The 12418-nt window shown below is 40.7% G+C and overlaps 1 protein-coding gene across 2 annotated transcripts in view; it reads right to left on the reverse strand.

Moving 5' to 3' along the window:
• Positions 1–1551: 1551 nt before the first annotated feature.
• The window catches only part of LOC103393976 (nuclear receptor subfamily 5 group A member 2), an 82122-nt gene continuing 71255 nt past the window's right edge, over positions 1552–12418 (reverse strand). For both annotated transcript variants that reach the window (XM_008331123.3, XM_008331108.3), the window contains 2 exons: positions 5232–5351; positions 1552–2208 (listed from right to left, as the gene is read on the reverse strand). In XM_008331123.3, the coding sequence (XP_008329345.1) occupies positions 2005–2208; positions 5232–5351 (324 nt within the window). In that variant the 3' untranslated portion in view covers positions 1552–2004. The remainder of the gene's footprint in view (positions 2209–5231; positions 5352–12418) is intronic.

Genomic DNA, 12418 nt, shown 5'->3' on the forward strand with positions numbered 1-12418 from the left:
AAAGGTGCAGCGACATCTATATCCCTGTCTTCATCGACAACCGACTAAACTAAGAGCCGGGCTGACAGGTAGTAGGTGACAAAGAATCTACTGGGGAAAAAAAAAGGTTTAGAGATAAGAGAAGGAACACCGAGAGGACGCACGACAATAAGGATTGGAGGAAGGAGACGTTTAAAACTCTGCTCCACTGCCTTTATCATCACACTCATGTCATTGGAGGGCTTTGTTTGTGTTCCTTGTTTAATACAAATACCCATATATTTTTTAAAAAGTTTTAGTTTAATATAAATACTGTACCATAATATGTATAAATACTTTAAAAGTACATAACATACAAACAACTAGTAAAGAGTCAGCATCAGTTTTAAACTGCACCGTTGTGTTAGGACTATTTCTTAGTGTTAAAGCGTTAGACAATAGGGCAGCGAGGGGAGAGCGTTGTTTGCATTTGGTAGTCGGTGCGTGTCCACTTTCATGTCTCATTTCACTAAAATCCTCATTATTTGCCTGTGATTAAACGCCATGACAGCTGTTGAATCATGCACACTGATGCCGTGAATCCACACCATCTTTCCCACTGCCGCGCGCATTATGCACATTCCCTCAGGTGAAAGAATCTATCTCGACCCTCTCACCGCCCGTTACAGACAAACACGCACATGCATGCATGCATGCGCACACACAGCTCCATTTAGCTCTGTGCACTGCTAATCAAATCAGTTCTAAATCTCCAGGCTTTACATTGCTATGTATTCTTTATCCTCTGCGCACCACCACCAGCACCTCCATTTCCTCTAACGCCGACTGATCCCCTCCGCCCGCTCTACGACGTCGGTGTTGAGCTTCTTGTGCAAAAGGCCTGGGCAATGTCAGAAAACAGGCAGTGCCGGGGGCGATACATATCCCTCAGGTGAGCCTTTCATTATGGATGATGTTACTGCCAAATTATTTAGGCCCTGAGCCCCAAACAACACCCAAGCCCCATAAAAAAAGCCCCACACATACACACCAAATACCCACAACCACTCTAAAGCCCCAACGCAGCCCTCTGTGTTCCCGCGCAGCTCCGCCAAACAACACTGACACGAACGTTAATCCTGTCTGATTGACTCCGTGTGTTTGTGGACGTTTCCCCTCTGTACAAAGGCCGAGCAACTAAAGAGGCGAAAACATGAACTCTGTGGATCAAAGATGAATGGAGACAGCTGAAGAAGGAAAAAAAAATCTCATTGTGTGTATGCCAGTATGGCTCTCAAGAGTACCGGGGTGACAGGGTGAGCGTGTGTGTGTGTGTGTGTACGAGCGTGACCGTGTGTGTCTGTGTGTGCGTCCCATTGAGGCCATTTGAAGCAGACTTGTTAGTCAAAAGACAGAGTTGACAGTCTCCTGGTAATGTCTGACCTCGACTTAGAGAGTACTGATGAGAACTGGGAGCTAAGAACACACACACACACACACACACACACACACACACACAAATATACAATCTTGACTTGGCTTCTTTTCCTTTTACTTATCCCACATTTGCTCAGCTCTCTCCCACCTTTCCCAGCAATTCCTTCACTTCCTAGGTTTTCATCTTTCAGTTTTCTCCATCCCATCACTTATTCTTTCCCTTTCCTCAGTCAAACTCTTCACACCTCCAACCACTGCCCTCACTCTCCGACTTTACAAAGCTCAATCCAACAGCTTCTCACGTCCTTCCTTGCATTTTTTTTCTAGCTCATTTACTCATGTCATGATTCTATCTCTGTGATTATCACCTGCACACATGATTTATACATCCAATATCATTGATCCACGAGTTGCATAGAAACAAGCTTTAATTCAGGAGCTGCATGGAAACCTTTTCATTGGTCGAATATCGTACATCCTCTACTTCCTTCCTTTCATGCCTCTACCTTTGCTTTAGCTTTTTCCAGGGAGTGGTCACTTCCCCATTTCTTTATCCCCATTTGCCGTTAGATTTTTCACACTGCTATCACATCACATTGCTCACTGATTTTACCACAAACAAATATAAACTTTCATTTGACCATAAGTGAAGCCAAAACACTCACCCAGGCTGAAGAGGACCAGGAACTTGAGGCAAACAAACTCCCGTTGGTCCAGCTGCAGGGAGCGTAACTTGGCCACCAGCTCCTGGGCATGGCTTAACAGGTTGTTGAGTGTGGCTCCGGCCTGTGAAGCTATTACTCCATAGTCCACCTGGAATAATGAGACAGATGTGTGAGCACACAGGACTAGTTTAGATTACCATATTTTTAACCTCTTAAAGTCTTGATAGGTATGTAAGTGGAAAGATAGATAGCTGAATAGATGGATGGATGGATGGATCCTTTAAACACACTGGCTCACACCCTTTTTTTTCCAGGTGCACTTCATTTCTGCAGGCGCAGCACATTTGTCTGGGAGGCAAGTCCTTAGCTGCCACTCAAAGTAAGCAGGACCGTATTAAATTTTTATATTTATTGACAATTCATTACCATAATTGACTGCATGAGGGTTTCCAGGGGAAGGGAGTGGTTGGCGTGTGCAGCTCCTAAAGCTCGGGGAGAAAGAGGGTTTCGTGCAAGCTCACATTTACAATTAAAAGTAGCCTGGATTTAGAATTCATTCATCGTATAAGTAGAACGATTGTCTGTTAGCACGAAGAGTGTGTCAACAACGCCTCATGTTTCTCCTCTTCCCCCATCCTATTCCTTCCACCCCCCACCTTCTCGTTTTTGTTTTGCTATAAACCACTCTGCCTCTCTATTTTAATGCCTTTGTTCCTCTTTTTTTTTTCCTCGCTTTCCACTTCCAAGTCAGTAGGAGTTATGACTGTGAAAAGCACACATTCTGCCCTTCTGAGGTGTCAATCAATTTACATAAAATCAACTGTGCATGAAATAACTTCATTGAGGGATTGGATTGTTGATAGTGATGCCTTGGGTTATTGCCTTCTAGCCCTAAGTAAAAAGAGTGAAGGAAAAAAAGCTGTTTAATGTGACTGTGATAGCAGACTTAGCACTGACCCTGGTGACCTGTGTGTCAATCAATCAATCGATCAATATGACTTTATTATCACTCCTGCAGAGACTTGGGAAATAATTATAAGAACAAACCGTCAAATATTTAGCAGTCATGAATATAACGACTTATCTTAAGTTATTAAAAAAGTAAGATCAGATTAAGGACTGCATTTGAAAACACATACAAGGGGGAACTTTTGGAAGAGCTCTTTTTTTTTTCCTTCATTTAAATTTCATGTACACCCGGAGCATTTCAATATATAAAAACTACAACAGCGAAAAAGAAAACCGAGAGACCTTGTTTAAACATTCAACACTTCAGTCATTGTCATTTCATGTCTGCATGTATTTGCCAAGTTTGACTTTGGATTTGATCTTTTGCCAGAACACAGAACAAAGTTATTTTATTCAGTCTGAAACTGAAAAGCCATTTAACGTACACCGTGACAAGCAATTACGCAGAAAACAAAAGCCAGAACTTTTACTTTTGAGACAGACGTTTGTAAAGAATTTGTCAACAAGATGGAGATAGAACAGAAGAAAAAGAACAAGCTGTTGGTGATGAATAAACCATCCACGAAAAATATTATTATAATTGTTTTACCATCTAAATTGTAAAAATGTGGTGCGAATCAACTTATCACACTCTTTATAAAAAAATAATAATAGGGTGAACACATGTATTTGTGCATGTGTATGTTGCGTCCTGGGCTTTGAGGGATGCTGCTGCTGTGGTTTAAATATCCCTGATATTATCAGTGTGCTGTCACCTCTGGCCACACAGAGAATAATAGGAGATAATGAACTGTTTCAGAGTCATTCCCTTGAAAACACACACACACAACATCGCCCCTACCACCAGCTGTTCATTAACCAGCGCACAACATCGCTCCTACCACCAGCTGTTCATTAACCAGCGTATGCAAACGAAACTGAGGCCCTGCACCTCCCCTGACTATCAACCCCTCCTCCTGCACCTCCTCCTCCTCCTCTCCTTCTCATCATCTCCTCTCTGATCCCTCCGTAACTCCACTTCTTCTTTTTCCCACCTCCTCTCTCCTCCTCTTCTCTCTCTGTCTCCTCTTCATACTTTACCTCCCTTCACTTCTGTCTCTCTTTTTCTCTTTTATTTTTCTCTAGTCTTTGAGACAATGAGGCTAATTCTTATGTATTAGCCTGTGAATGTAAAGAACTTTTACAGCATTTTACAGATTACAATCCCCTTTAGAGTAAAATAAAGATAAAGCACAGCAAGATGTGTCTTCTTCTTGTGTTTACAGTCTATTTCCTTCTTTACGGGATAAATATTTACAGTTAGCTCTTTATATTCTAATGAAAACAATTTCAGGAAAATACATTTTTAATTGTAATATTTCTTTATGTGTCTCACAGAGTGGTTACTGCAAAATAGAAATGTGAGGAAACGGCGATCTGATCCAAGGGGCTTCTCGTTTTATATTTGCTGAACATTTTCAGCAAAACTACCAGTCTAAATTCCACTGACTAAACACTAAGAACTCAATAATCTGCAACTTCTCATCTCTGTGACAGCCACACCACAGATTAAAGGATAAAAAGAAGGGCTGAACCGTTTCTTATTAGAGTACGTTCTGCTCTGTAAATAATGATGAGATCTCTTTTGATTTTTTAAATGTACTGTCTTGTCTGTACAGTATGTGAGTGTGTGTGAAAGAGAGAGAGGGGCTGCTAAAGGAGTCTTTGTTGTCTGCTCCTGGACTGCATAATATTACGAATGTGTGTTGGAAACAAAAACAGAAGACAGAATCACAGCTGATAGATTAGGATTTTGAGCCATGATGTGGGCCTCAGGCATCAGCTTCACCAAAAGCAGTCCACATATTTGTTTTTTTTTTCTCTGCCCACTACTCACTGATGTGCCTCCTGCACATCTGAGTACGACTCTGCCTGCATTATTTTTGCTTAGAGTGAAAAAAAAAAAAGAAAAACATGCTAAATTAATTTTGCTGGTGACATTAGTTTTAATCCATAATCATAATCTATTTTTAATGAAGAGGTGACTCCTGTGTGGCTGACAAATCAATAACGCTTTAAGGGAAATGTTGACACGTTTCACAGTTGTTCCCCAAAGGAGTAAATGATGCACCGTTGACAGTGTTTTAGACCATGAGAGAGAGAGAGAGAGAAGGGGAGAGAAGGGGAGAGAAGGGGAGAGAAGATTTTATTTTTCCAACTCACCTGCTGGCCTGTGACCAACAGGATGGAGCCTTCCTTGGCGTGCACCACCTGCCGGAAAACGTGGTCGAGGATGAGGAGTTCACTCCAGCAGTTCTGCAGCAGCTTCATCTGGTCATCCACCTGTTTAATGAAAGGAAACAAACACGTCAGCTTTTGGGCTTTTTCCTTTATTTAGGAGAAAGAAATGATTATGTGCCACTGTCTGTCAACAATTCAGTCACTGTCAAATAATTTGCTCTATCTTTGTGGTGAAATATACTTTTTTTGTTTTAATCTTAACATTAGGATCTAAACACATGCTTTTCTTGTTAATTTAAAACGTAAAATATCAATTTAAATACAATCAGTAAATGTAATTATTTTACAACACTTTACATCAATTAAATACAATACATACAATTAAACAATTACATTTTATAAATATTCAATTTATAAACAAAAATATATAATTAAAATATAAAAAATATATATTGTAAGCTGTTTAATTAACTAATGTCAATCTTTTTTTTTACCTACAGATTTATTTCGAGCATTGTTTTCACCCAACTGTCATGTTTTTATGCCAACTAACAATAGGGTCCAGTGTGCTGTTCTTTTTAAAATAAAACAAAAAAACCTTTGCAGTGTGCGTTTTTCTCCAGAGCTGGAGAAAATCACAGGCAGCTGTGTGCAGCTCACACACAGGTCAATCGCTATTGATCATCTGTGCAGCATGAGCAGTGTGTGTGTGATTTTTCTTTTTTTTTTTTTTTTGTAATTCACAAAGCTCAAAAGTCCCTTGTATCCACTTCAAAGTTTTCTCACGTGAACTTTTCCACACTCACTTAAGCACTTTGTTACGTGCCTGATCTTATGAAGTCCCCAGTTTTATCTCTCTGTCTGTTGGCAGCAGTTTGTGAGTGATGATTAAGACACCACCCCCACCCCTACAACACGGGGGCCACAGGGCCCTGCTAGGTGAGCATGGGAAGTTGCAGGTGAAGAGTTGGGTCTGTAGAGGGGGAGAAAAAAAAAACAACCCCCTCTATTGTAGCTGCTCCTCTTCCCATGCCTGCCTGTGTTAATCATTACCCTAAACAGCTACACTCACAGACAAAAAATGGCCACATCAAGAAGGAAAGAATGAGGAAAATGTATGAGAGCTTCTTTCTCTCTCCTCACTTCCCCCGCTCTTTTTTTTTTTCGCTATCAGCAAACACTCTTCGTGGTATCTTTGGGAATAATGTGTCTCTGCGAGTACACTGAGGCTTTGTGGAACTGTGAATTACTTTGTTGCCGTGAGTCTGTGAGAACCGCGGCGATGTTCATCACCAATGTCAAACACAACTTTGGGAGAAGAATGTGAATCAATGGTATAACTTTGTGACACAAAGGCAGGTGCAGTGCGGATGTGGCAGACAGGAATTTATTTGTGTGCTGTCTGGAAGTCGTACAGTGGAGCATTTGTTGAAAATTCGCCTTGACCTCACAGACTTGTTGATTTGATGTAGCAGTTAGGAGAAGCGCAGCTTCGTCAACAAGTGTCACGCATCTACGTCACTGGCGCTCACTGTAGCCAAATCTTGTGCTTGTTGAACATGTTTGTTGTGACTAGTGACGGAACGACGGGATGTAAACAGTGTGGGTTCACCTTGTGGATAGTCATCACAATACAGTAGCACGGTTTAACCCTGACCTGACAAAAAGGAAAGTGGGACACACACTGATACTGGTCATAAACATCTTGGGCCAACATTTACTGCTGAACGATCTCTCATTTAATAACAATGATCATATTTTGAACTTCATTGATTCCATACTTGGAAGATTGTTGTGTTAATTAAACCCAGGACAATCTGCTCTCTGCTTCTGAGACAGCTATGCTAACCGCTACACCACGGAACCTCCCTTTTTACATGCTTTAGATATAAGTATTGCTTTACCTTTCATGCACTTTATCACATCTATTTAACCCTATACGTTATGTATAACTGTGACTGTATTTAAGGAATCAAAAGTTGAACTTTTAACAACAACATCTAGGATCACACACAGATCTTATCAGCCTCTGCTCCGCCCCCCTCCTCACCCCCGATCCCCCACTTTGTCTCTGCCCTGCGTATTCATCTACATCTTTTCGTCCCGTTAGTGGCATATGACCGAAAGTCAAATTCAAATACCTTCATTAAAATGCCATCTTGTCTTCTCCACAAACCAACAAAGTTGGTCAAAGGAAGACTGATCACTGCTGTTCACCATCCAAGAACTCTGGAAGCATATGTAAGCGTGGTTCTGTCTCTGTGTCTTTGAGGGAATAATACGTGTGAGGCCCAGTCTCTTCAAACGAACCCTTCACATGTCAGTGAAGCTGGCAAGTGTCGGGGTCCTCATCAAAGGGCTGTCCTTAGTCTGCCTGCCTGGAAGCTTCACTCTGACAGGGTTCAGAGGGAATGAGGAGTAAAATAATCAGCCCAGACCAGGGCACGGGACACGTGTCTGGAAGAAGCGGGAACTGATGACAAACCGACAGGCGTTAGGCTGAGGTTTGGGCCGGGGTTCAGCTGGCTGACCTTTTAAGTGCCAGTGACACGAGCTGTTTCCATGACAAGCTTTTCCTTTGCTGTGTCAAATGAGCGCCATTCATGGCGCCTGATCTGACCAGATGTACTCTCTGCTCCGTCTGATAGTTCTAACTTTCTGACATGGAGCTGATGATCGATGTGTTTGAAAACAGGAAAATCCTCAACACTGTCTCTGGGAGAAGACAATGCAGGGACTTGCTGAATGTTCAGACAGACTATGACAATACATTGATAAAAAGGCAGCGAGGGTAAACACTGGAGTAAAAAAACACAAACATCTGTCTGCCTTTCATTAGATATCTCACAAATGTTGTGAAAAGTTAATATAAAAAAAGATAAAGCTAGAGAGTTAAGAGTTATGTTAAGATTAAATATTGAAGTCAAGTTAATCAAAATGGCAAATTATTTAGTGTGGCATTATCATTCTATAATTTTTATATTTTAAATTTTTTTTATTATTATTTTTATTAAGACATTTTAATGCATCTATATCCAAGTATTCCACTTTCCATCCACTTATCGTTGTGCTAATACAGAATCAATAAATGTCGTTATTTAAACACGTGGCAGAAAAATGTTTTAGTTTTAAATACTGCATCAACACCCAGCTAACATTTAGGAATGTTTATTCAACCCAATGATTAAGACACTGTGATTAATAATAAGAAATGTTAAACCATTTGACAACCCTAACACTGACACAGTACAGTTTGTGATGATACCAAATGTGTAGTTATTTCCAGTCATTCTTTTATATAAAGTTCTTTTTTAGATTCAATGATGAGCTGAAACAGCTTTAAGAAAGAAAAAAATATTTGCAGCAATTTGCAGCTGTGTATTTAGAGCTTTTATTTCTAGATCTGATGTGTTCCATGTTTTAACATCATCACCCATGTTTTGCTTTAAGAAATAAAATAAAGGAACCTCTACCAGAAGCAGCGAGCGATGAAAAATACATATCCTCCCAGAAACCAATTTAACACCTTTATGATCGTTCAGGCGAGTGGGATCAATGCCCGGATCAATCGCTTAGCCCATAGCTTTTGTTCAAAACCGCTGGCTGAGATTAATGGGATTTTCCCGAGAAAGAGTTGGAAAAAGAAAGAGAGCGCGAGTGAGAGGGGGAATGAAAGTGTCAGACGGGGAATGAGAGAATGAGAAAAGACTGGGGGGAAATTGAGAAAATAAAACACAGTGATTAAGAGCAGATATTCACTCCATTTCTGGGCAAATGTAAATTAATTGGGAATGCAGCATTCAGACGCTCCCTGACAAAATGTTTATTCATAGGCCCCCGCTAAGAGTAGAGCAATTATCATGATACGTTGACTCAAAACAGGCCAAAGTAAAAGCCCCCCCCTCATCCCCCCACCTTTTTTTTCTCATAGCCGGGTTTTGGTATAGTGCCACGAGCATTTCTACGCTCCGGCATGTTTTAACGAGAGTACACAGCTGGAACTGATTTTAACAAGTATTTTCATTTTTGATCTGGCCTAATGAACAGATTAATTGAATCTCCTTCTGTGGAGCCTTAATGAATGGAGGGAATCATGTTTTCTTGATAACACGGGGGGAGAACAGACACACAGGCAGGCGATGAGTTTATCTGTTTGAAACGACGGCTACATAAACATTAGCTGGGCTTCTGTCTGTAAACCTCGCTCTGCTGGACAACAATCAATGTCCTTTTTTCGCGAGTTCTACAGGTGAGGTTTGAAGCCGACTTCAATACCCGTGCCTCTCTGGCAGTCATCCTTTGGTGCAGTTCTGTCTTGGCATCTGTTCGCCTTGAGCCAAACTGGCTCTGCATGCACCTGGGAATAGGCACGGAATCACCTAGAATAGCTCCTGTTGTTCTCACAGTGATGAAGACTCTCTTAATTAAGTCAGGCTTGTGTTCGGAAGCACATTTCAGAGTTTAGATTTTTTTTTTTAGCTTTGTTTTTTGCCCAACAAAGTTTTAATTTAAACAGACAGTAGAAGTTTTTTTTTTTTTTTCGTTCTTCCAAACCAGGTCATTTATAAATATCATGAAGCTGGTGTCCTGTATTAGGCCAAGAGAAGCAGCCAATGACTAATCGTCACCCCCACAAATCATTCTTTTGAAAGCCAAAACGTCAAACGCCACAAATAGAGTTGCATTAATCAGAAAAAATGGCAGAGTGAGTGACAAAATCCCCAGCAATGTGACCTGGTGTATGGAGAAAAGCACTAGGCTTTGGGGCGCCCATGTTTGAGTCCCGGCAGAGCACAGCAGTGCTTAACGACAAAAATGATTATACCCCCCCGCCCTAACCTGATTCTTCCCCATGACTCTACTCCCTGAACCAGCTCACGTTTGTTATCATTTTAGGTTCATTTGGGCCTCAATCCTGAGTTTGGTGATAAGACTGCTGCGAAAATGAGCAGGTGTTTCTGCTGGTATGGGGTGAGGAGGAGGAGGAGGAGGAAGAAGGGCCACTCGCTCAACAGAGGAATGATTATTCTTAAGGTCAAAGTTAATGTGTCCTCCAAGTGACCACATTTGAGTATTAACTTCTTTTTTTTTATCTTGTAATAAACCCATATTATATAATTGAAGATTTCTAAGATTTTTTAGTCATTAATCTTGGAAAGTAGAAAGTAAATCACTCCAAAAATGTTTGAAAAAACTGCATACAATAATGCCACTGTACTATAACCCCCCCCCCCCCCCCCGAAGTATTGAAGTATTGAATATCAGATGGGTTTTACCATAATAAAAAAACCCAAAACAAAACACACTGATCACTGTATCAGAATCATAAAAAAAAAACACAAAACACACTGATCACTGTATCAGAAAAAACTAGAATAAAACTATGAGCCGACATCGACAACAACATGAACCCTGACTCAAATGAGACGTGACCTTCACTGATCATCTGATTTGTGACATGATTTATTTTTCCACGTACACTGGAAACATACTACACTGTATGTCACATGTCTGCATGCGTTCATCTACATTTCTTGCCCGCACCTGTTTGTTAGTAGAACGTACTGCATCTCTAATCTGACATATCAGGTAGTGCAGCAGAATGCCTGTGGAATTCATCTCCAACTGAGCACACAGAAACTCTAGACTCTTATTATGTCCCTAAACAGCCATAGAGATGCCACAGACCATCTGTGCACGCAGAAAATATCACCTTTGTCACAAGAAGAGCCTCTGCGACCGGGGAAGGTTTTGTTTCTTCAAGAAGTGACGCTGGGAAAACAAATGTGATTGTTTTTTAATTCCTTAATTCTTTCGTGTTTTGAAGTGTTTTAAAGACTTACACGTCGTCACAGTTGATCTGAGACCGTGTGATCAACTGTAATGAAACTGAAATGAAGGCGGCGAATCCATTAACAAGATTCAAATACATCCAATTTATATCCAATCAGCACCTATCTATATTTTAACTCATATATATTTATTTATTTATTTTATCATCAATTGACATCACTGACAGCCAAAGTCATGGTTTTAAAACTAAGATTTACTTCTTTTTTTTCCCCTTAAACCTAAGCCTTAGTCAGGCATCTGTATAGTCATGTCTTTCATTTCTCTCCGACTCCAAATTCAAACTTGGTCTACCTTGCCACCTTTTGAGCCAATCAGGGGTTGCGTTTGGAGGAACATGTTGGAGGAAGGGGGGCGGGGGGAGTTGAGAGACTTTGGTTTTGTCTCCGTCTCAGTCCCACAGCTGCAGCAGCACAGATGCTGACCTTGGCTCGTCGTTTTTTTTTTACTTGTATTTTTGTTGTTTATTTCTTAATTTTAAGATCCCTGATACTCATACAATACACACGAGTTTCGATTTTGTTACAATACATTTTTTCTGACTGTCAGTTTTCAGCGGGAGCACAAAGGTGACGGTCAATTTCATGGACAGCCCAGTCCTTTCCTTTTCTTTTTTGTTATCCTTTCGCACCAATCGCCATTTCTTTCTCTCCAAACGTTCAATATGGTTTATTAATTCATTATTAAATGTGGTGGGATCGCTTCATGAAGTGTTCTCAATGAGCCTTTGTCTGTGTGTGAGGGCCAAAGCTGTGTGCCCGCTTCTAATCGATAGTTCCCACAGTGACCAAATTAACAGACTCTCTAGGTTGACCTTTAACCCTGAGAACACTTTGCTTCGATTGCTGACGCTCGCTGGCTTTTCTCATCTTTGTGTCTTTGCATCCTTTTAAAACCCATTACATTCATCTTCTCATCCCAGGTTTGTGGTCCAAAGAACAAAACACATTTTAAATTGCTACATTTCTTTCTCTGCGATTTCCCATCTGTCCACAGAGAATGGTTTTTGTCAAAAGCCTAATGAGAATAAGAGGAAAAGCAGAGGGTCTCAAAGCACCGGTAACATCAGTTGTCATACAGCGACTGCTTATACAGGTCACAGATGCACGAGTTTGTGCCCTAAACAAATGTGGCTAGATAATACGTATAAAACAACAGGATTTTCACTTTGTAAGGTTAAATTTTAGGTCAAAACACCGTGATCACATTGAAAAAAAAAAAAGAGTACAGACACACACACACGTCTGTGAGAGCACACAAAGACTCTGGCATCACATTCAGCGGGCAACAAAAACAAAGTGTCTCTGCGAGTCTGTGTT

Source organism: Cynoglossus semilaevis, chromosome 2 (genome assembly GCF_000523025.1).
Source record: "Cynoglossus semilaevis isolate Cse_v1.0 chromosome 2, Cse_v1.0, whole genome shotgun sequence".
Classification (NCBI taxonomy): domain Eukaryota; kingdom Metazoa; phylum Chordata; class Actinopteri; order Pleuronectiformes; family Cynoglossidae; genus Cynoglossus; species Cynoglossus semilaevis.